Source organism: Pelodiscus sinensis, chromosome 12, assembly GCF_049634645.1.
Source record: "Pelodiscus sinensis isolate JC-2024 chromosome 12, ASM4963464v1, whole genome shotgun sequence".
Classification (NCBI taxonomy): Eukaryota; Metazoa; Chordata; order Testudines; family Trionychidae; genus Pelodiscus; species Pelodiscus sinensis.
In genome coordinates this window covers 46,181,187-46,204,624 of record NC_134722.1, presented here as the reverse complement: position 1 = coordinate 46,204,624, position 23,438 = coordinate 46,181,187, and the positions used below count along the sequence as shown (strand labels likewise).

The 23,438-nt window shown below is 55.4% G+C and overlaps 2 protein-coding genes across 5 annotated transcripts; one reads left to right on the top strand and one right to left on the bottom strand.

Annotated features, from left to right (window-relative positions):
* The first annotated feature begins 26 nt into the window (after positions 1–26).
* On the top strand, positions 27–5,441 carry PRSS54 (serine protease 54). 3 transcript variants are annotated; one of them, XM_025187243.2, is made up of 6 exons: positions 42–158; positions 657–717; positions 1,967–2,138; positions 3,051–3,307; positions 4,196–4,323; positions 4,732–5,441. In XM_025187243.2, exons 1-6 carry the CDS (start codon positions 48–50, stop codon positions 5,218–5,220), a joined length of 1,218 nt encoding a protein of 405 aa, XP_025043028.2. In that variant the 5' UTR covers positions 42–47; the 3' UTR covers positions 5,221–5,441. The 3 variants fall into 3 exon arrangements, with proteins under 3 accessions (XP_075796592.1, XP_025043028.2, XP_075796591.1); XM_075940476.1 differs by having other exon boundaries at positions 69–158; positions 662–717; XM_075940477.1 differs by lacking the exon at positions 4,732–5,441 and having other exon boundaries at positions 27–158; positions 4,192–4,662.
* Positions 5,442–5,826: 385 nt separating this feature from the next.
* Positions 5,827–22,291, bottom strand: CFAP263 (cilia and flagella associated protein 263). 2 transcript variants are annotated; one of them, XM_075940484.1, is made up of 9 exons: positions 22,133–22,291; positions 20,192–20,318; positions 14,159–14,320; positions 12,389–12,544; positions 11,829–11,909; positions 11,080–11,235; positions 9,586–9,693; positions 8,297–8,452; positions 5,827–6,054 (listed from the first exon to the last, which is right to left on the bottom strand). In XM_075940484.1, the coding sequence occupies exons 1-9, from the start codon at positions 22,228–22,230 to the stop codon at positions 5,962–5,964; spliced, it is 1,137 nt and encodes a 378-aa protein (XP_075796599.1). In that variant the 5' UTR covers positions 22,231–22,291; the 3' UTR covers positions 5,827–5,961. The 2 variants fall into 2 exon arrangements, with proteins under 2 accessions (XP_075796599.1, XP_075796600.1); XM_075940485.1 differs by lacking the exon at positions 5,827–6,054 and adding an exon at positions 6,073–7,922.
* Positions 22,292–23,438: the final 1,147 nt, after the last annotated feature.

The following is a 23,438-nucleotide window of genomic DNA, read 5'->3' as shown; positions in this document are numbered from 1 at the left end:
ACGGTGTCCAGCAGCAGCGGCAGAGGCGCACGCTGAGCGCAGGGCGCATGCTGGCAGCGGGGGAAAGCGGGGGATGGACGGGGCTGGGGGGCAGTCTGTTCCATGCTGGGCAGCTGGGGCTCATGCTAGCCTGTGGCAAGGATAACCCAAGGATCTTGGTAAGTGGCTGGAGAGGGAAGGCTGGGGTTTTGGAGGCCCGGTGGGACAGGCCTTCGCAGGAGTCTGGCCGGGGTGAAGAAGGGGGGAGAGGAATTGATCCAGAGCCAAGATGAAGAAGATGACCCAGAGCCGGGATGGAGAATCCACTGGCGTGAGGCAGACCAAGAGGCCCTGCCTCGTCTGGGGGACCCTGCCAGTGGGGCCAGGCTGGCGCTGCGTGGCCCGAGGTGCCTCGCTGAGCCGCAGTGAGGCAGCAGGGTGGACGTCCGGGTGAGCCGAGGCCCAGTGGGAACGGAGGTGGGGCTGCAGTGGCTCCTGGGAGAGAACGCCGTTTCCAACGCGGCCTGGGGGCAAAGAGAAGCCCAGGCCTCGCACATTGTACCTTGCTGGAGCAAATGCCAACAGCCCCTCCATGGCGTGGCTGAGCCACGGTGTGCCGGGGGGGGAGAGTTCTCTGGCCTGGGGGCCCGTGCGTAATGTCTCTCTCTCTTTGCCAGGGCAGCAGGACGAGAGGCCTGGTGCTGCTCTGCCTGTGCATGTCGCACTCCCCAGCAGCGGGTGAGTGAAGTTGTGGCTAGGAGAGGCGTGGCGCCCATTTCACTGGTGCCTTCAGGCTGTTCCCAGTGGCCACAGAGCTCGGGCCCCTCTCGACTCAGCCCCAAGGGGGGCCGGCAGGTGGGCAGCTGGGTTTCACGGGAAGGCAGGCGCTGCCCGAAGGGGCGGCCCAGATGTCGGGAGGCAGCAGCCGTAGCCGCTCCCTAGCGCAGGAGCTGAGGGGCGAGGGCAGGAGGGGAGGGGGATTCGCAGAGGAAAAGCAGAGCTGGGACGGTGGGAATAGCCTGGGAAGCACAGCTCTGCTAGGTCCCGAGGGACGGTGCCCTATTTGCTGCCAGTGCTCGCTCACCTCACGCCCAGTCAGGTGTGTGCAGGCCGCAAGCGCAACTGCTGGAAAGTGCTTCCCGCAGCCGCTCCCTCGGGTCGGTTGCAGAGGCCCTGGCGCGGCACCTTCATGGTGCTTAGTGTGGCTCTGCCGGCTTGCGCCCACCCTCGGCTCCTTCTCACCCCCCCACTGGCTGCCGGCCTGCGAGTGGCTGGTCGCCATCACATCAGCCAGGCACCTGTCAAAGTTAAAGGCCCCAACCTCTGGCCCACCCTGCCTGGTTTTCCACAGCTCCTGCCTCCCGGCCTTTCCTCTCAAGGCGGTGTCACGATTCCACACTAGACAAGACCTAGCGCTCCTGTCTGCTCCCCCAAACCTCACGCCCATGCTCCAGAGCGCAGGCTGTCCTGCGGGTGCTCCAATACCCACCCCCCTTCCCCTCTGTCCCAGCAGCCGGGGAGGGGTCAGGTAAGCAGGGTCATAGGAAGGTGCCACTCCAGGGGGCTCCACAGTAAGGATATGTAAGGATAACCAGTTAACCAGTAAGCATCACCCTTACCAGGTGACACTTACTGGGTAATGGTTAACTGTTGCTCGGGAGCAGCCTCCCAGCCACAGCCTACTGCAGGCACAGGGCTGCTCGGCCCCCCATGGACCAGGAGCCAGCAGCCAGCCCCATGCAGCTGGGGCTGGGGGGCCGGGAGCTGACCAGGATCTGGTTAACCAGTTAAACATTCGGTTATCCTAATGTTTGACTGGTTAACTGGTTCGTTGGGATTTTCCATCCCTACTCCATGCTGACCCGAGGGGCGCTGCTAAGGGGAAAACGTTGCAGCGGCTGTGCACGCGGCATGTATGGACATGCACACCACGTCGCAAAGAAACACGGTTACAAGCAGGCAAGCCCAAGTTTTATTTGCTTTGCAGGATGCGGTTCCCAGGTCAGCCTGGCCCCCTCTCGTGCCACGCAGGAGTTTGCAGCAGTCGGGGAATTCCCCTGGGTGGCGTCCATCCAGGACCTACAGCACAACCATCTGGCCTTTGGGTCCATCCTGAGCGAGAACTGGATCCTGAGCGCCGCAGCCACTTTTCAGACGAGGTGGGTGCCAGATGCTGGAGGAGGCTGATGCCTTGTGGTGGGGGCTTGCTCTCGACGGGGGCACAGCTTCTGGGAGGTCCTCCTTGGGGGAGGCTACAAGGGGTGCCCAGTTCCTCAGCAGCCACCAGCTGCCTGACACAGGCTGGACGGGCAGGTTTTGCTACAGAAGAGCAGGAACTGAGCCCCCCAAGGTATCTCTGGCTGCGGAGTAGCTGGGGCTGCTGGTGCCGAGGCCGCGATGAACCTCCAGTGGCACGAGGGACGGTGCTGAGCACGGTCCCATGCACACCGCCGCCGTTTGCATTGGGCTCGTCTTCCTCCCCGGCCCCTCGTGTATCTGGTCCCTGAGATCTGCCCTGGGCGCAGGGAGTGGGAAATGCTTGAGAGGTTTCCCTCTTCCCTTCTCCATTGTCCACTGGCAAGGGACAGGGAGCTTGCACCCAGCCTCTTCTCCTGGGCTGCCTTCCACCCTTTCCCGGCACGTGCCACCTGGCTGCTGGCAAGTGTCCCCCTGGTGCTCTGCAGAGTGTCCACTCTCGGCCTGCCCCTCCCCGACTCAGCCCAGAGAGGCCCCAACCCTGCCCTCCGATGGGGCTGCTCCGAGCGGCTCTGCGCAGTGGGGAGTGTCCCTCCCGCAGGCCCCAGGCTGCTTGGATCGTGCTTTGGGGCACTGCCCAGGGCTGGTGGGATGGCGGCACGTGGCCTTTTCCCTGTGCTGTGAGCCACACTGGGCCGCCACGTCACGGGCACAAAGCCTGACTCAGCTCGCGCCCCGGCTCTGCCCCAGGACAAGCTGCCTCCCGCCAGATCCCGGGGTGGCCCCACGTCCTCCGGCAGCTGCTGCCTCCGGGCCCACCGAGCTGTCGACTTCCCCCCACTGATCCAATCGGCTCCTCTGCTGGCTCTCCCCAGGCGCCCGGCCGTCGCCGTGGTGGGAATAACGGACCTGAACGCGCAGAGCGGGCTCCTGCCCCGCTACTCCATCAGCTCCGTAATCCCCCACGAGGACTTCAACGAAATCACGCTGGACAGGAACCTCGCCCTGCTGAGGACGGCCACCCCGGTGCGGTTCACTGCTGGCGTTCAGCCCATCTGCTTCCCCGGCAGGAACCTCACCGCGGCCGCCCTGGAGAACTGCTGGGTGGCAGGGTGGCTCCACCCCACTGCAGGTAGCCCCTTCCTTTCCCTGGGTGACGTGCTGGGTCTGGCTGCTGTACTGGGGGGTGGGGGGCAGCTCCAGCCAGACCAGCGGAACCGTGTGTGCATGAGGGGGACAGAGAGATGCACACGCTGAAGCCAGTCCCCTGGTTGGCTGACTCCTCCCATCTGGAGGGGTGGGCACCCTGGCTGTGCTGGGCTGAGCTGCTGGGGGCAGAGGGTGCAGGCTAGCTCAGCAGGGGAGCCCCAGCTGTTGCGGTCTGCTAGGCTGACCTGAGTGCGGAAGCTGTGGCCACGCCAGCTCCAGTTGCTGCAGCTGGACTTGCTGCTGCTGCTTTTCTAGTGCCTCCCGGTGCAGCTGGGGCTGCCTTCCTGCTGAGCTCCTGTGTCCCTGCCATGCCCCAGAGATGCACAGCAACAGGGGCTCCACCAGGACGGCCGAACAGCTGGCTGCTGGGGAGCACGGAGGAGAAATCACAGGTTGGGGGGCTGCTGGCAGGTGCCCATCCTGGTGCGTTACATTCACTGCACCAAGCCTTGCCCCCTGACCATGACACTCCCCTGTAAAGCTGGCCCTGTCTGGGGGGGCAACACCCTGCTGACCCCCAAACTACACCCCTGGAGAAGGGCAAACCTCCAGAGTGGCATTCAAAACTCTGGGCGCTGTTTGAGTCTGCACAAGCCAATCAGCCGCTAGGGAATGGATTTGGGTCCGACCCTTTGGGGCACCTGTCCGGCGTGGGGGCGATGCTGGTGTGAAAGGAGAGGCCGGGAGGAGCCAGTTGGCAGTGCAGGGACCTGTCCCGACAGTGCTCCCTTTAGCCGGTTGGGCCTGTCGGTAGGAAGAAATGCAGCCTGGGTGGGGGGCCTCTGATCTCTGGGTTTCTTGGCTCAGCCAGGAAGCCACGCGGCAGCCGGCTTTCTCAGGAAGCTCTCCGTCGTGGACGTGGAGCCGTGCCCCTTGAAGAGAATCGTCACGACCGAGTGCAGCAGCCACCGGGACTCCGATTACGTCACCGGGTGCTTGGTAAGGAGCAGATTCAGACACAGGGTGCAAACTACATGGGAACCCTAACGCTGAAAAGCCGGTGGCCCCTCTCCCATCACACTACCCCTGCAGCACCAATTAGCTCCTGTATTGTCCACGAGATCCCCGACCTGCATCATCCTCGGGTCTTAGTTTCCACACGTCACGTTCTGCCCTCTGTCCTGAGGCTTGGTCACACCACAAGCACTGGCCTTTGGCTGGGGAAACGGAGCTGCACTCCATGAATGCAGCCAGCCCCCAGGGAGCCAGCAGCAAGGGGTGGGACTTGTCTGCCTTCCAGTGCAGGGTTAGTAGAGAGGCCCCGCCGGGAAGAGCAACAGTGGCACAGCACAGGCAGCAGGACAGCTGGCCCCCTCGTGACTGAAACTTGCCTCTTCTCTTCCCAAGGGGGACCAAGGAAACCCAGTCATGTGCCAGGCCAGGGAGACTGGGGACTGGGTTCTGAACGGAGTGCTGAGTCAGGGTGGCATGAGGTGCTACGGGCCATTTCTCTACACCAAGGTGGCCTATTACAGTGACTGGCTTTCAGCCACCACAGCCGCCGCAGGAGTCCCCGTGTATCCCACGTTTGCCAGAGGACACGCCGCTCTCCAGCCTCCGACTGAGGCGCTGGAAGGTCTGTCTGAGCCAGCAGAGAAGCTATTTCAATTCGCAGGCCTCTCCGAACGTGGGTCCGACCGTGGCCAAGCACGGCAGCGAGCGGACGACGCGAAGCCAGCCCAGGACGGGCGAGCCAGGGCTTACAGCAAGTCCGAGCCTGTGTACTACGACTACTACAGCGGGGAAATGCTCCCCATTGCCCAGGCTCCCCATCAGCCGCAGCCCCTCATGGAAATGAGCGCGCTTTTCCTTTTGCTTTCTCTCCTGTTTTACTAGATGTGACGCTGTGGTAGGGAGGCAACTGGGTGACTGGCTGGCTGGCTTCCTCAGGGCCTATTCCCAGCACCCTCCCCGACACTTTTAGTGCTGTTGACAGAGGCAACGTGGCCCGCTCCAGGTGCATGGCGCTGACTTGTCCTCCTGCCCCAGCAAGGACCTAGTGTGTTAATCTGTCTCTTGGCACTCCCTCGGGGCTATTAAACTTTCCGCTCCCCTCACCGGTGTCTCCTGATTCCTTTTGTAATGGAAGCTCAGCAGCACAGCTGATTCAGAACTCTGGGAGCCCTGCAAAAAACTGCAAAAGTGGCGAGGAGTCCTGTGGCACCTTATAGACTAACTGAAGTGTAGGAGCATAAGCTTTCATGGGCAAAGACCCACTTCGCCAGATGCATGTAGTGGAAATGTCCAGAGGCAGGTATAAATATGCAGGCCAGGATCAGGCTGGAGATGACGAGGTGGATCCAAACAGGGAGGATGAGGCCCACTTCTAGTAGCTGATCTGGAGGTGTGAATTCCAAGAGAATTCACACCACCAAAGAACTGGGGTGACCGAGCCCCATGCCTGCTTCAACCTCTCAGACAAATGGGACTGGACAAAATGGAGGCGTCCTAACCCGGGCGGTTTGGATTTATCAATCAGGCTGAAGGGGTTCCATCTCTTTTTACAGACCGAGCTCATCTGCATCCCCCCCATTCAACAGCTTCATTTTTCAGGTGGCTGGCTCCAGGCCAAATCTCTCATTGGCCGCCTTGCAGGGGGAGAGAAAGCCGCCGCGGGTTACTAGCCATCTTGACCTTGTTCCAAGCTCTGCGGTAGCCCTGCAAGGACATCTGCAGAAGTGAAAATGGAGCCAGGGTAAGCCAAGGGCGCACTGTACACCCAGGGCAGTAGAGTAGGTACAGCCCTGCAAGCCCTGGAAAGCTCTCAGATTCCACACAGCCGTTTGTTTGGGATCTCGACTTCAGGACCCGAGAATAACACTGAACGGCGGGGAATGGGGGGTGCCAATCCCAGGGTGGAGCTGCCCCATAATATTATTTGTTGGTATTGTCATAGTGCCTAGAAGCCCCATCCTGAACCAGCCCTCGATGGCACCACATGCTGTAAAAACACAGAGTACAAAAGCTGGTCTCTGCCCCAAGGAGCTTACAATCTAAGTATGCCGCTCGGGCCCATCTCTCTGCATTAGTGACCGGGGGGTGGACAAGAGGGTACTATGAACCTGCAAGCCTGTTTTGTCACATGCCTGTCTGTCTGAATTCACGAACGGTGGGCCAGGTTTACATCTCAATACGGAGAATCAATGCTAGGCGTTAAAAGGGCGCCCTCCAGTGTTACTTTATTTCTACCCCTCTCACCGCATAACAGGGCAGAAGCTAGGCAAGAGCTTCAGGACCCCTCTCCTAGGTTGGCCCCAGAATCACCGTGTGTCCTTGGGCTAGTCACAACTTTCATGTGCGTCAGTTTCTTCATCAGCAAATTGGCCTATGAGGCTGGCAGACCAGGTATCAGCTCCTGCCAAGGGTTAGGGTCCCACCCACCCTGGGCGTGACCAGACAGCAAACACAGGATAATGGACCCTCTGAAGGGCGGGAAGAGGGGTGGGCTCTGAGTGCCCTGAGGGATACAGCATCTGGAGCACAGGGGGGTGGTCTGGAGTTCCCCCCTTCTCCCATGCCACCCACCAAGGTAGCAGCCTGGCATCCAACACCAGCTGCCCCAGGGCTGGAGCTGGCTCCCATGATAGGAAGGCAGGGTAAGGGACCCTCTGAAGGTAGGGAGGTGGGGTTGGTTTCTTGAGTGGAGTAGGGGATAGGGCATTGGCCTGGAGAGGGCAGGGCTGTGGGTCCAACCACCCTGGGAGGGGCCAGACAGCTGCCCACGGGATAGAGCAGTGGGGTTAAGGCAGCTCACTCCTGCCCTGACCCTGCACCACTCCTGAAAGTGGCTGGCATGGACAGCACTGGCTCCATGTGCTGCCCCTCGTCCACAGGCACCAGCCCATCTGAACACTGACAAACCGAAACCAGTCTGGCTTACCTGGGGGTTAGTGCAGTGAAAATGGATTGCAGTGTATTTAGACTTTATGGAATGCTTGTAGGACGCTACGTGACTGTCTCATTTGTGTGTGTTTCCTGTTTTAACCTGCCTCTTTTGCTTTGTTACTAAGTCTTTTATTACGGGATCGGCTACAGGCATTGTCTTTGGAATCTGAGTACAATTGGCCTGCGATAAGTGACTGATCCTTTGGGCCTGGGAGTAACATGAATATTGTTGTGATTTGGGGTGTAAAGTGACCATCACCTTGTCCAGCTTCTCAGGATGGCTAGATAAACTGGACTGCCCACTGGCTGTATCTCCATGGTAAGACTCCGATGGAGTTCTCACTTGTTGCAAGGTTGGTGAAATCTAATGATAAGACATATCACCAGTTTGGGGTGTCTGCCCTGCTTTTTGACAGTTTGCCCTGAGGTTCGCCCTCACAGTCGTCAGCTACTCCAGGCAGCCTGACATGGGGATACGGATTAATTAATAAGGAACGCTTGTACAGTGCTTTGAGACAGTCAAACGAAGAGGATCAGAAATTTGATCTAAAGCATTTTCAAAGGATTCACGCACAGGAGTGTTTGAAAAGGCCCATACTGGTCACCTGTGCAGCAGGGAGATCTGAGGAGAAGTGCTCTTCTGTATTTCATAGCTGTGAAAAACATCAGGATAATAATAATGTGATGATGCTTCCTGTTAACTCACTAATAACCAGGTCCTGGCTTAAAACCTCTTGGCTTCCAGCCTGAGTGTAATTGTTAGACACACTCTGTCTCAGTCTAGGGCATGCCTGCAGCTTTGTAAACAGGAAGCATGTTGAGTTGGTCTATTCTAGAGAAGTTAAAACCACATCTCAAATCTCCCACGCACGCTGCCTGGCTTGTACTTCACCACAGTCAGAAGGCTGTGGGTGGGTGGGTGCAAATAGGTGCCCTCTGGAAGTGAAGCCCTGGCTGTGCCCAGGGGAGGACACAGGCACCATTGGCTCAGCTACGGACTCAGGGAGGAGAGCTTGTCTTACTGTACCTCGGCAATCTCCACCTTCCTCTCCCATATCTTGATACTGTTTTCCAGCTCAAACATGGCCATCTTTTGAGTGACGTACTTCAGCACAGGGGGCACTCGGTAATCCGAGAGCTGCTGCCGCAGCTGCTTGTTCACACGCTCTGCCGTGGCTCGCTCCTGAGAGAGAAGAGATCGATTGGATGGGACATTCCTTTCTGTTGCCTGGCAACTTCATTTGGACCCCACCCTCCCCGCCCTCTAAAACTGCAGGCTGAGCCACTGAGCTGTGCAACCTTTGGGTTTCCTGTCTGCTGGGGTACCCCAGAGCTGTTCGAAATCGCAGGGCAACTCCCTGGGGCCACAGCTGGGTGTTGTGTGCTGCTACAGCCTGGCACGCTGGAGTGCCACAGACCCAGCGGGGGGCCTCCCGGGTGGCCTCGCAGGAGGGACCTGGGCAGTGCCTCTAAAAAGAGGAAGGAAATGAATTGCAAAGCGCTTTGCCAAAGCTGGGAGCCGAAAGCTAAGGTCCAAACTCCGCCCTTTGGTACCTAACGAAAAGTGAGCTATTTTTCAGAGCGCCCCTAAATCAGTCTCTGGTACCAGGGCACCTGCTGACTGTGGATTTCACAGCCAGACTTTAAGCACTCCGTTTCTAGTATTACAGTGCGCCATGTTTTAATATTGAAATACTCCTTTGTGACATTATATATGTAATAGACCATGTAGGGTATTATTATAATCATTTCTTATTTGGACTGGGCTAGTGTCTTGGCATCCTCATTGGAGATCAGGACTCCATGAGCTAGGCGCTGTACAAGCTCAGCACAAAAAGACAGCCCCTTCCCCAGAGAGCTTCCGGGCTAAGCATGATGCCAAGTTAACACTGTTCTGAGAATCCTCACTCCTTTGTCTCCTGGCCGTTCGCGATTCAAAGTCCCTCCCGACTGCGGCCGCAATGAGGACGACTCCCGGTGCCGCACCAGCGACGGGCAGTGTGCCAAGAACCCTGGGACAGCCTGGTGATCCCATGAGTGTCGCTCCAGCGTAACTCTGCTGAGGCCGACAAAGTTCCAAGAGTGCAAAACGAGGCTGTGATCGGAACTGGGCTGACTGCCTCGGTGGACTTGCTCCAGCCCTGCTCCTGTGGCACTGGGATCCCAGGCTGGGGGTGTCTCATTACCCGGCTCGCTGTGCAGCTCTGCAGCATTGGGAAATCTTAGGAGAAACGGTCTCGTAACTTGAAATTTCAGGATTAAAAAACCGAGTGAACCCAGAATCCCTGTGCTGATTGGTTCGGATGTTCCTCCTACCTCCTCCACCAGCGTGGTTTCCCTTTCCATCTTCTCCAGCAGCTCCTTCCTCTGGGAGATATCTTTCATCAGGCGGGCGGCAGCTGCTGTGGCATTCTGCAGCTTTCTCTGAAACAGCACAATGCGGTAAAGTCAGCGAGGAGGGCACCAGCTCATCAGAGAACAGGGAAGCTGGAGTCCCTTTCACTCACTACACTGAGTGTCTTGTCAACCGTTAGCTCAGGCTGGGCCTTCTGGGCCTCTGCTCCCGACTGCCTGTGTGGGGCAGAATGCGTCGATCAAAGTGGCATCGCGTTTCTGAGTTTCCCTTGTGGGTGGCAGCCTCAGGATCCAGCCTTTGTTTAATGCATTCTAGGGTGATGTTACTTGGTAGCCAAGACGTCACCAAGGAGCACTGAGACGGAGTGCAGCCTGGGTCCTAATATCGTGTCCTACCGCTGCAGCCCAACATTTCTTACAGCAGAAAAAAGGAAAGGAAAACTCTTACACCGGGAAAGGGCAGGGGGGAATTTAACAACAGCTTGGGGGGCGGGGAGATCTGCAAAGGCACAAACAGGAGAAAAGCATCCAGAGAAATTGACCACGTGCAGGAGTTGGGCATTCTGTGAAAATCTCCCCTTTGGCTTGAAGGTAGCCAGACCCAGGCATCCAAAAGTGGGTAATGGACTGAGCTCTTCTGTTTTCCTCCCACAGAGATGCAGCTAGTGCTGGGGTGGAACGCAGTAAGCCTGCTGGAGGCAGGACTGGAGGGGAAGTGAAAGGCCCACTGGAAATATCTATGGTGTTGTTTGGACCAGGATACTATGCCTAATACCCCATCTCTTGCAAAAACTGCCATGGGATGGACTTTTAATGGCCACAACCCTCCTTTTGATATTACAGCACGGTGCCCCAACATCAGTACTGACTCAGGGGAGGATTCTGCCTAATTGGTCTGGAAGATCACCCACCCAAGCACTAGGCAGTCTTAACCCTGCGTAGCTGATGAAATAACTGCAGCAGCCATAACAGTTAACAGCTTAAAGACGCTTGGCTAGAGCCAGATTTATTGCAAAGCTACCCAAAAGTCTCTAGTTAGGTCAGGGCTCACGTTACTGCTTACTGCCCTGTGGGATAAAATAACTACACTGCAAGGCTGGCAGCTTCACACCCTCACATGTGGATGCCACAAAGCATGTACAGGAGGGTGTGTCAAAACACAGCCAAGCGGCCACGGTGAACACAGGGATCCTTTTGTGACAGGCAAATCCATCAACAAAGGAACTGTTCCAAAAATTCCAGGGCAGGTGTCAACTCCCAGCCCCCACCTAGTGGCATGTGTATCACAGGGAAGTCAGACAGCTGTTAAGCAGGAATATAATATGTCTGACTGAAAGAGATGGCCAGAAAATTGTGTGTGTGGGAGAGAGAGAGAGTGTGTGAGGGACAGTGGTGTGTGTACGTGTACGCACGCACACACACGCTACATTTGACCTGAAGCAACCAAAACCTTACTTTGTAGGAATTGAGGATTTGAAGAGTGTTTCCGGCTGTCAGTTTTAGCTGTAGCAGATCCCGGTTCCTCTCATCAATCTTCTCCAGAAACTGAGCGTTCTCAATCTTCAGCTGCTGGAAATCAACCTCATGGAGTGCCTCCCCCATCTCTTCCTTCTGCAAGCCAGCAAAGATGCAGAGACTGCTGAGCACTGCCCTGAGGCTAAATGACACATCATAGGCCTTTGGTCTGTGAGGACTGCAAGGAGGATGAGTCTGAAGGGAGGAATCCTCAACCCAATCTGGCCAGGCTGCTAACTCAGGACACAGAGAGGAGCAATGGACACAACCTGCTGCTCCCTTAATCTTGGTTTCTGTGCCTGAATGCCGCACCCCTGGCTACGCTCCTGTAACACCCATGCTACTCCCTCCGGGACTCCATGAGGAGCTGCAAAGATCCTTCTCCAGGGCACACAAGGTGCAAATTCCCCCTCTTCAGGATCTTTGCTGCTGTCACCCTGCGCAACTAGCTCACAGGTTGGAAGCTGCTTTGGGCCTGCCTCCGGCAAACAAGGGGCTCCAAGTTGGGGCCTTTCCTTAATAAACTAAGAAAGGAATAAAAACTCGCCAAGCCCAGGCATGAAGACGAGATGCAGAGAACTTTCACAGAAACGTTAGACTCCTTGGGGAGGCCCAGAAATCTCTGTAGGCAGTGGGCTTTCGTTTTCAAAGGGCAGCAGCCTCGCTGGGGCTCTTCAGTTGGCACACACCTGCTTCAGCTGCAGCTGCAACTTCTTCTTCTGGACTTTGAGAGAATCGTTTTTCAAGCGCAATTTTTCTTTCATCGAATCCTAAAAAAGACACCAGAACATGCTGTCACCGTCACTGGTCTTGGCCGCTGGTGTGGTGGAGCCCCCGGCTCCACTTCATATCATGACGCTTCCATTCCTCCCCGCCACTATGTAACTTGCATGACGCTTTGTCACTGGCCAGAAAAGGAGAGGAGGCAGCATCCCCACTAGGCAGCCATTCACACCCCTGGATGTAAATCGGTAGCAATGCTCTGACAGTCCCGGACCCAAATCCCACATACATCAGCCCTGCAACTCCTCCAGCCTCCACTAGGGTGAGCCCTGCAGTCCTTCCTGTACCGTATCTCCTGTACCGTAGCTGGACACGTAACTGGAACTTCCAGCACACAACTGTAACAGTGAATTGCAATGTACAGGGTGGCAGCCAAACAGACTTGCCAATGCAGGAGATCAGGATTGTATCTAAACTATTCAGCCAGGGATATAATAAATGTGTAAATGCACAACTCTGAACTGACCCTGTTGTGGTTCTTCTCCTCCAGGTATCTCAGCACCTTCTCAGAAGCTACGACACTCCCTTTCTTCTTGGATATCGTTTGGATAATGTCTTTGTTAAAGTTGCTCATAGCTTTCTTAATATCAGCCCACTGAATAGCTGCTTCTTCCATGACTGCCTGTAGAATCAAAGTCACATTCTAGCAAAGAGATATCCCCTCGCTTTCGATTTTTGGGCTGGGGTAGGGGTGGGGCAGAGAACAATGTATAGGAACGGCGGGGCCGAGTTCTCTGTTGGCATAACTCCATTGATGTCAGTGAATTTTGCTCTGTTTTCCCTGTGGCGGTGATGTTTTGTTAATAACACCAATCTTTCATTCACTGAAGAACAAGACAAGCAGTACATCTGATCATACTTAAGTTTCAGGGTTATTAAGTTCTGCCCTGATCTGCAAATATCTCCAAGTCTGCAGGAATGGTTGTGTTCAAAACACCATTTTGATAAGAATATGTGAATGTTCGGGATGATACAGTTAAGTTCTAATCATTTAGCTTAATGAAAGAGCTTCTGTCTCACTCTTCTAACACGGAAGTGGATGGGATGTAAGACAAGAACGATGCCTTAAGAGCACAGAAGCTTTTCAAAATTGATTTGTGTGGATGTTCTGAATTAGGAGTGCAAGCAACACCGTTATTTAAAGGCTTCTGCCATTTTTAGAGACCTCCAAATCAAACTCTTACTGGGTGAAGGGGCAAGTGGACCGGCAGATCTGACACTCCAGGCTTTGTATCTAGCAAATTTGCCCGCTCAGTAGGCAAAGGCGATTCTTTAAACTTGCAACATTTCCTCCCCTGAACTACAAGGCATGACATGTAAGCAACTGCTGGGATAGACTCTATAATGGGAAGAGATGAATCTCACTTATGCCAATGTAAAGACAGAGCCTCCCCGTTGATTTAAACGGTGTTACTCTGGTTTCACATCTGCGTGAGATCGAATTGCTGGCCTTTTATTACTAGTGATGCACAACCATGCCTAGCCCCGCCCCTTCAGGCAAGCCTGTGACAGTGAAGTTAGGCAAAAACACAGTTTACTTGTAAACTGGGTAGAACTGGACAAGGAGTCACTGAGACCAAAATATGGAAGCCCAACGTGCCGTTTTTAGAGCAGGGTCACTTTTCAGAACTCTCGGTACAGCTGCTTTCCCGCAGCAGCCCTGCACCTACTGTTGCTGCCCAAGAGGCTGTTGCCCGCTAGCTCAAGGCTCACAGAGCAGCGATCGCAGTATTCAGCTGCATGCTACCTGCCATGCTCCACGCTAGCAGGATGACACTGCAGCCCCCTCATTCTTTGTGCAGTGGAAAGAAGCTGAAGAAAGCCAACTGGGTCGGTAATAAAGCAAATAGAAGCCTCTATGGCAAATGATCTAACTGAACGAGACAATGGTTTGGAGCCCTGGTAGCTTTTGTTCTCATCAGGGAGCATGTAAACACCCTGAGCAGCTGTTGCAGCAGAGAGACTCTTTCTTAGTTCACCTCCCAGCTCTTGCATTCTCCAAAGCAGTCAAGGAAAAAAAACCTTAAAGCTAAATAAATCATACTAACCTTTCTCTCTGTGTTAGCAATTTATAGGCACCTAGGAGAAATGAAGATATTTGTCTGTCTAGCAAATCAACTCCCTCGGGGGAACTGCCCTTTCCCACAGCATAAGAGCTGTGGGGCTAAAAAGAGAGAGGCCATGTAAAGCAGTTGTTCACTAAACCACGGTGTCTACAGCTCATGGAATGCTGTACCTGGTAGTTCTGTATAATCCGTTCAGAATTCTCCTGGGTCTGCTGAATTTCTTCCTTTGTTTCATCCAGCTCCCGCTGTGCTAGATCATTCTTTTGCTCCACGGTGAGGACGAAAAAACGATCTGTTGCAACACGGGATTTAGATTTACGTCTGGGACGTGTCTGCAATCCAGAGAAATAAAAAGACTGAAGGAGCAAATAGGTAGCAAAGGGACCCTTTCACAGTGGTCACCATTACAAGGTCAATGTTTGCCAGCCGTTACCATATTTTCTTTTTACTTAGAAAAGGAAATAACCCTGGTGACTGTGAGGGATCTGTAGAATTATAGCACTGGAAAGAACCTCGAGAGATCATCAAGTCCAGTCCCCAGCTCTCCCGGAAGGACCAAGCACCATCTAGATCATCCCTGATAGATGTCTGTCTAACCTGCTCTTAAATCATAGAATCATAAATCATAGAATACTAGGACTGGAAGGGACCTCAAGAGGTCATCAGGTCCAGTCCCCTGCCCTCATGGCAGGACCCAGTATTGTAGACCATCCCTGATAGACATTTATCCAATCTACTCTTAAATATCTCCAGAGATGGGGATTCCACAACCTCCCTGGTCAATTTATTCCAGTATTTGACCACCCTGACAGGCAGGAACTTTTTCCTAATGTCCAACCCAAACATCCCTTGCTGCAATTTAAACTCATTGCTTCTTGTCTTGCCAGCAGATAATATGTTTTCTCCCTCCTCCTTTTAGGTACTTGAAAGCTGTTATGTCCCCTCAGTCTTCTCTTTTCCAGACTAAATAAACCCAATTTTTTTTTCAATCTTCCCTCACAGGACATGTTTCAGTCGTTTTTGTTGCTCACCTTGGGACCTTCTCCAATTTCTCCACATCTTTCTTGAAATGTGGTGCCCAGAACTGCACACAGAACTCCACCTGAGGCCTAATCAGTGCTGAGTTGAGCGGAAGAATGACTTCTCATGTCTTGCTCACAACACTCCTGTTAGGGTATCCTAGAATCATGTTTGCTTTTTTTGCAACAGCGTCACACTGCTGACTCATATTTAGCTTGTGGTCCACTATAACCCCTAGATCCCTTTCTGCAGTGCTCCTTCCTAGACAGTCGCTTCCCATTCTGTATGTGTGACACGGATTGTTCCTTTCTAAGTGGAGCACTTTGCATTTGTCCTTGTTAAACTTCATCCTGTTTACCTCAGACCATTTCTCCAGTTTGTCCAGATCAGTTTGAATGATGACCCTGTCCTCCAAAGCACTTGCAACCCCTCCCAGCTTGGTATCATCTGCAAACTTAATGAGCGTACTCTCTATGCCATCATCTAAATCATTGATAAAGATATTGAATAGAACCAGACCCAGCCCTGCAAACGGAGCCGTCCTGTCCATAGGATCATTTGGTGCACCTGCCCCAGGCCCTGTGCTTTGGGGGGCTCTGTGGGGACCAGGGCAGTCCAGGAGACTAGTGGGGGGGCCTAACACCAGCAGCAGGGTATGAGCCTGCCCCTACACTCAATGGCAGCGGCAGGAAGCAGAATTACCCAGCCGCAGCCCGCTCCATTCAGCTGACTCCCAGCCCCGTTGCTTGGGGGAGGGAGCTTGGGAAAAGGGGTGGGACTCACCAGCAGCAGGCTGGAGCTGGGTCACTCTGTTTCCTGCCACCACGGGTGAGTGCAGGGGCAGGCCCAGCCCTTGCTACCAGTGCCAGGCCCCTTGCTAGTCCCCTGGGTCATGTCGCTTGGGGAATGAGGTTTGGGGGAAGGGGTTGAGGAGGAGTGAGGAGGACAAGATTGGGTAGGGACAGAGTGGGGGGTTGTTCCAGGCCCCACACCCTAGGGATGGTTTCCAACCAGTTACACACCCATCTTATAGTATCTCCATCTTGGTTGTCTTTCCCTAGTTTGTTATTGAGACGGTCCTGCGAGACAGGGGTCAGCAATCTTTCAGAAGTGGTGTGCCAAGATTTAACTTATTCACTTCTATTTACAGATCTGCCTGCAGGGGGGATGAGGGCGCAGGGGCAGACTGGGTACGGTGACCATATTTTCTGAACCAGCTGCAGCAGGGGAGAACAGTTTAGTTTAAATTATTAAACAGACTAAGCGTTTTAACTTTCTCGTGTTAGTTTATCAAACTTCATTTTAAATAAAATAAAATATTCATTTATGTCCAACACAAAAGGTTTCAATGTTTTCCTTATTTATGGCAGGGGTGAGGAACCTTTTTTGGATCAGGGGCCACTGACCCAGAGAAAAATCAGTTGGGGACCATACAAGTGAGAAGCAAAAAAACTCCTCCAAAAACTCCCAACTCTCACTGGTGTGGCCCCCAACTGAGAAACCTCACTCCTCTGGTGCTCCAGTCCCACGGGGTGAGGGGAAGGGACAGAGAGGACTGAGGTTCAGGGTTTCCCATAGGCCAGATTTACTTTTCTTGGGTTTCACAGTTAGTGGATTTTATGGACCCCCTTAGGCTCTGGGGTAGGGACAAAAATGAGAGGTTCGGTATGTGAGACAAGGCTGCCAGCGAGTGGAGTAGGAATGGGATGCAGGAGCTGGGATGCAGAAGGGGGAGAGGTTGTGAGCTCTAGGAGGGAGTTAGGGTGCAGAAGCCAGCTGGGAATAGGGTGTCTGGCCAACTGGAGAGAGCAGGAGCAAGGGAGGGTGCAGGAACAGGATGGGGGTAGGATGTCTGGCCAGGAGGGAGGGTGTTGGAGTAAGCTGGGGGTGAGGGTCTTGGTGGGGGAGGAGAGTGAGTGGGGGGGGGGCTTGGGCATGAGGGGGGAACATTTACCTGGCTTCGCACCCCTTTGCAGTGGGGAAAGCCTCACACGTCACTGCTCTGCTGTTCCCCCAGCAGGGTGGGAAGAGAAAAGGAGCTCAGCTCCCCCTGCCCCACGCAGCAGGGAGTCCGTGCAGGTGCAAGGCTGCAACACCAGCTCTGGCTTCCCACTCCGAGGGCATGCAGGGATGTGGGAGAGGGGGGAAGCCCCGACTTTCCCTGCCTGACCCGGCTCACAGCAGAGAGAGGCACAGTGAGTGGCTCCATGTGCTGCCGTTCCCCCAGCGGGGTGGGGAGGGGCGAGAGACACGGCAGCACATGGAGCGCACCTGCTGAGCCTGAGGGCGCCCCGCCTTGTAGTGCCCCAGCTGGGCTCTCTTCAGCCCCTCCTGGGGCTGAAGCAGCAGCTCCAAGGCACTGAGATCTGGGAGCAGCTCCACCGGGGTTTGCCTTGGACCTAGCCCCCCCCACCCACGGCAGCCGTGGCAGTGGCTGCTGTGACAAGTGGCCGCTTGGAGATGGAGGAGGAGGTGGTGTGGCCAGACCGGGGCCTCGCGCAGCAAAGGCAGTCCTACGTGGGGAGGGAGAAGGCCACATGGCGTGCAGGGGTGGGGCAGCCGCAGTGGGTGGCAGGAGCTCGCCAGGACTCGAAAAATGCTCCAAACTCCGGAAACCGCATGCCACTGGAAGCCATCTTGGCACCTACGTTTTCTGGGGGGGTGGATGGTAGGGAGGCCGCTGCTGCGCTTGCGCGAGCCTGTCCCAGCCGGGGGAAGGGAAATGGCAACATGCGGAGCCGTGTGTGTGTGTGTGCGCGCGCTAGTGTTCACTGCACACTGGATTGGGCAGGGAGGCTTGTGGGCCAGTTATGGGAAGCGTGCCATAGATCAGTGTTTCTCAACCAGTGGTACGAGCACCCTTAGGGGTACTGGAGAGAAGTCCGGGGGGCACGTCAACACAACTGAAATTTGGAGAAAATTGAATTTTTGTGTTAAGTTTTACAGCTCTTTATTATTTTTGTACTTTTTACACCCCAAAATTTCATTGCCCACCTGGCTACAATTAAGTTGTTTAAACAAATGTGTTGCAATGGTAGAAAAAATGTGTGTCTGAAAACTGTAAGTTCTGGGGGTACTTATAATTTTTTTAAAGGGGTACTTTATATAAAAAAAGGTTGAGAAACACTGCCATAGGTTGCCGACCCCGGGTGTAAATATACCACATCTACTGCTTCCCCTTATCCACAAGACTTGATATCCTATCAAAGAAAGCCATTAGGTGGGTTTGACATGATTTGTTCTTTACAAATCCATGCTGGCTGTTACCTATCACCTTATCGCCTTCCCGATGTTTGCAGATGGATTCCCTAATTATTTGCTCCATTATCTTTCCTGGCACTGAAGTTAAAATAACTGGTCTAATTCCCTGGGCTGTCCTTATTTCCCTTTTTATGTTAGGAAACGTATTGGGCTGGATTCTGATTTACACGTAGCTATGTCTTTGCTGCAGAGTTTCCCACGTGTTCCTCCTACTCCTTTGCACACACAAAACTCTCTCACCCAAGTTTGGTGGTGCTGATAGGCGTGTGCAGGGGGTGTGCCGGGTGTGCCCAGGCACACCCTAATGTCTCAAAAAAAAAGTGGCTTTGCGTTTTAATTTAATCGCATGATATGCTCTTTTAGTTTTAAAGTATGGATTGTTGTATTATGTAATAGGCGCCGCATGTAGAGATGTATAGAAAGCCCGTGTTTGCTCGCAGCATGTCCTTTATGATTGAATATTCAATAAATGTTCGCCAATAGCAAATAAAATTCCCTGGGTGCACACCCTAATGAAATGTGCTGCGCACGCCTACGGTGATGCTTTTAAATGGGGCTAGCAGCTAAAGCCTGAGCAAAGCTTTCACCCAAGCCAGAAATGCACCCACCTGGCAATGATGCAAACTAATCCCTCTGATGCTGATACTCTTTCAATGTCTTGCCCTAGCATGCCCAGGACAGACAAGCTTTCCCACAGTTCACTGGGAAAGATACATAGAGCCGCTCTGCATGCTGCAGCACAAAGAGCCATGGAAGTGCCCCCAGAAGTCCCAGCAACATACAGGTAGGTGCAGAACAAGTGAGGACCCAGTAACTCAGGTAGAGTTCTGCAATGGGATCGTTCACATCTGGGCTGGCCTAACCCAGCTGCCGATCATCTGAGTTAACTCTGCATTGAAGCCAGCCTCACTCTGGCAGCAAAAAGGGTATAAATTAGCAATGTAAAGTGGATTTAGTGTAAATGAGAATCAGGCTTGTAGATTATTTGGCGTGTCCATTTGTAGCCCCTTTTTGGCTGTTTAGATTTCTATTTAAAGTCCATTCCATCTAGGAAAAAGCTGCCAAAAAGGCTATTCCAATCTCAGCTGCAGGCGTGGAGACAAGACAGTGCAACAGACCATCCGGAAGGAGGCCCATGGTGAGGAGTGCCACTAGAACTCCCATTCCTTGACTCAGCTCTGCCCAGGTCATGGATCCTCACATGTCAGTGGCAAAGAACCCGAGAGGAAGGTGAATCAGAGTGCTAGCTGAAGAACAAGAGGTAGAGTCCAGGACATGTAGGACCTGTCACAGACTTCATGTGTGACCTTGGTCAAGTCTCTTGATCTTCTTGTGCCTTGGTTTCCCAATTTGTGAAATGTGGATAAACAGGTTTGTGAGGCTAAATTAATTAATGCTTCTAAAGCACTTTCAGGTCTCTGGCACGTGCTGTGGAAGGACAAAGTGTTTTCATATAAGAGAAAAGAAGAGTGTCTCTGGGGCTGGATTGGAAACTGAAAACTGATTGATCTTCAGACTAAATCCCGCTGCAGCAAGGGACAGCCCAAACCCTGATGCCTGCTAGACCAGCAGTATCTCACCTCAAGCATGTAGCTAACTTTCCTTCTGAGGCCTCCATCCCCATCAAGTCTAAGCACTGTGGCTGTAAGATAGAGATGTTGCATGGAAAACCTTGCTTTTCTGCTTCACTCGCTTATTTTCAAGAAATCCAGAGTATATTTGAAACTGAGATGCAAAGGGGAAGCCCATCTGGAAGTGTTTGTGTGACGCCTCCCCCGTGCCTCTTTTCACACAAATATTAAGATGGAGAGATCAAAATGAGAACTGAAGTGCGCAGGAGGTGTCTAGATAGTCAGAGTCCTATTGACAGGCAGACCCTGATGCAAACAAGAAGTAACCACCTCCCTAGCTCTGTAAAGTACCTGTCCCAGGTCCAGCGAAGATCCATGTATATCTGGCAACAAGTGGCTGACCTGATCCTTTGGCTCCATCTTGTTGTAGTACTTGTCAAACATTTCTGTCTCAACTTTGAGGATGGCGAGGGCATGGCTGTAAGGAGATGGAAGCTGGAATGAGCAAGCACTGACTTTCAGGTGTAAGATACTACAAAGCATATAGTCGGTGTAGGACACTGGAGGGGAAACACAAGGCTCATAATGGTGAAAATAAACTTAAACAACAAATGGTCTGGTAGCTCTTTATAGACTAACAAAACATGTAGGTTGTGTCTAGACTGGCCAGTTTTTCTGGAAAATCAGCCGCTTTTCCGGAAAAACTTGCTAGCTGTCTACACTGGCCGCTTGAATTTCCGCAAAAGCACTGACTTCCTACTGTAAGAAATCAGTGCTTTTTGCGGAAATACTATGCTGCTCCCATTCGGGCAAAAGTCCCTTCTGCACAAAAGGGCCCGTGTAGACAGCTCAGGTTTGTTTTGCGCAAAAAAGCCCCGATCGTGAAAATGGCGATCGGGGCTTTTTTGCGCAAAAGCGCGTCTCAATTGGCCACGGATTGGCCACAGATGCTTTTCTGCAAAAAGTGCTTTTGCGGAAAAGCGTCCGTGGTAATCTAGACGCTCTTTTCCGAAAATGCTTTTAACAGAAAACTTTTCCGTTAAAAGCATTTCCGGAAAATCAGCCCAGTCTAGACGTAGCCGTAGATGGTATCATGAGCTTTCATGGGCACAGCTTCAGATGACCAGAGTTTTGAGTTTAGGATGTGCAGACCCAAAATAAATAGGGGAGAGGGGAAGGAGAAAAAAAAAAGGAAGGGGGTGGGAAACAAGGAGCAGAGGGTATGACAATATCAAAGGGGGAAAACGAATAGGCAGAACTGGTAACTTATAAGCACCTAAAGATTGGATAGTTAAAGGAAGCAGATAAGGATCATAGGATAGCAATTAGAGAGGAAGGGTACTAATGCAGGAATCTATGCAGAAAATGTTAGGTGGGGCAGCATAACCCTCCTTAGATGCACACAAATGACCTGACTTGCTTCTTGATGCAACAGTGGGGTAAAGGAAAGGAGATTCAGGCCCAGGCTCATTAAAGCCCCACTCCTGTTCAAACTGAAGTGGTGTGCTGTGGACATCTATGGGAGGGCAGGCTCTAGGGAAGGGGCTTTGAAAGCACCCCCTTGTGGGAGCAGTAGGGTCATTCTTTCCTGTCCAGGATCCCTGCTAGTGGGCGGGATCCCAGGAAGGTGTTTCTGGCTGGAACCCACAGCCCCCACTGCGGAGCTGCTGCCAGCGGGGTTTTTCCTCCAGTCCAGGAGCCAGACGTGTGATGCTGGTCAAGCAACAGTCGTGAACGATGCGCAGGATCAGGCTGGAGATGGGTGACCTGCTCTCTGAGCTTATTTTCTGGTGGTCTGGACTTTGGCCCTGATCAGAAACATCCTGCCAGAAGAACGGCCCCTGGCCCCTCTGGCTTGCTGTGACTGCAGCCCAGGCTCCCGCCGGTCACAGGGGGTGCGCTGAGGCCACCGAGTAACCCACTGGGCACCCCCCATGACTTCACTGGGCACCCCCCCATGACATCCCTCCAGCCCCCCCCCCATGACTTCCCTCCAGCTCCCCCCCATGACTTCCCTCCAGCTCCCCCTCCCTCCATGACATCCCTCCAGCTCCCCCCCATGACTTCCCTCCAGCTCCCCCTCCCTCCATGACTTCCCTCCAGCTCCCCCCCCCCCATGCCCTCGCTGGGAGAGTTGCGCCAGCGCCGTGTTCCCGGCCACTGCCAGAGGGACCCGGGCGCCAACAGACCGGAGGGGGGGGGGGGGCGGCTCAGGCCCCCGCTGCTCTAGCCAAGCCCGGCCCGCGGGGCCCGTTGGGCCGGGGCGCCCCCCGCTGGGGGCCCGGCCCCTACCTGGCCTCCTGCACCAGCACCTCGAGGTACCCCAGGGGCAGGGCCGCCAGGTCCTGGGAGTCCGCCGTGCGCACGCTCTCCGCGTCCTCGTCCGCCATCGCCCGGGGTTGCCATGGCAGCGGGGCCCGGCCCGGCCCGCGCGGGACCGCCACCCCCCCGGCCTGTGCTGCTCCCCCCCGCCCCGCTACCCCCCCGGCCTGTGCTGCTCCGCCCCGCCCCGCTACCCCCCCGGCCTGTGCTGCTCCCCCCCGCCCCGCTACCCCCCCGGCCTGTGCTGCTCCCCCCCGCCCCGCTACCCCCCCCCGGCCTGTGCTGCTCCGCCCCGCTACCCCCCCGGCCTGTGCTGCTCCCCCCCGCCCCGCTACCCCCCCGGCCTGTGCTGCTCCCCCCCGCCCCGCTACCCCCCCCCGGCCTGTGCTGCTCCGCCCCGCTACCCCCCCGGCCTGTGCTGCTCCCCCCCGCCCCGCTACCCCCCCGGCCTGTGCTGCTCCGCCCCGCCCCGCTACCCCCCCGGCCTGTGCTGCTCCCCCCCGCCCCGCTACCCCCCCGGCCTGTGCTGCTCCCCCCCGCCCCGCTACCCCCCCCCGGCCTGTGCTGCTCCGCCCCGCTACCCCCCCGGCCTGTGCTGCTCCCCCCCGCCCCGCTACCCCCCCGGCCTGTGCTGCTCCCCCCCGCCCCGCTACCCCCCCCCGGCCTGTGCTGCTCCGCCCCGCTACCCCCCCGGCCTGTGCTGCTCCCCCCCGCCCCGCTACCCCCCCCCCGGCCTGTGCTGCTCCGCCCCGCTACCCCCCCGGCCTGTGCTGCTCCCCCCCCGCCCCGCTACCCCCCCCGGCCTGTGCTGCTCCCCCCCGCCCCGCTACCACCCCCGGCCTGTGCTGCTCCCCCCCGCCCCGCTACCCCCCCCCGGCCTGTGCTGCTCCCGCCCCGCTACCCCCCCGGCCTGTGCTGCTCCCCCCCGCCCCGCTACCCCCCCCCGGCCTGTGCTGCTCCCCCCCGCCCCGCTACCCCCCCCGCCTGTGCTGCTCCCCCCCCGCCCCGCTACCCCCCCGGCCTGTGCTGCTCCCCCCCCACCTGTGCTGCTCCGCCCCGCTACCCCCCCCGGCCTGTGCTGCTCCCCCCCGCCCCGCTACCACCCCCGCCTGTGCTGCTCCCCCCCGCCCCGCTACCCCCCCCGCCTGTGCTGCTCCCCCCCCGCCCCGCTACCCCCCCGGCCTGTGCTGCTCCCCCCCCACCTGTGCTGCTCCGCCCCGCTACCCCCCCCCGGCCTGTGCTGCTCCCCCCCGCCCCGCTACCACCCCCGCCTGTG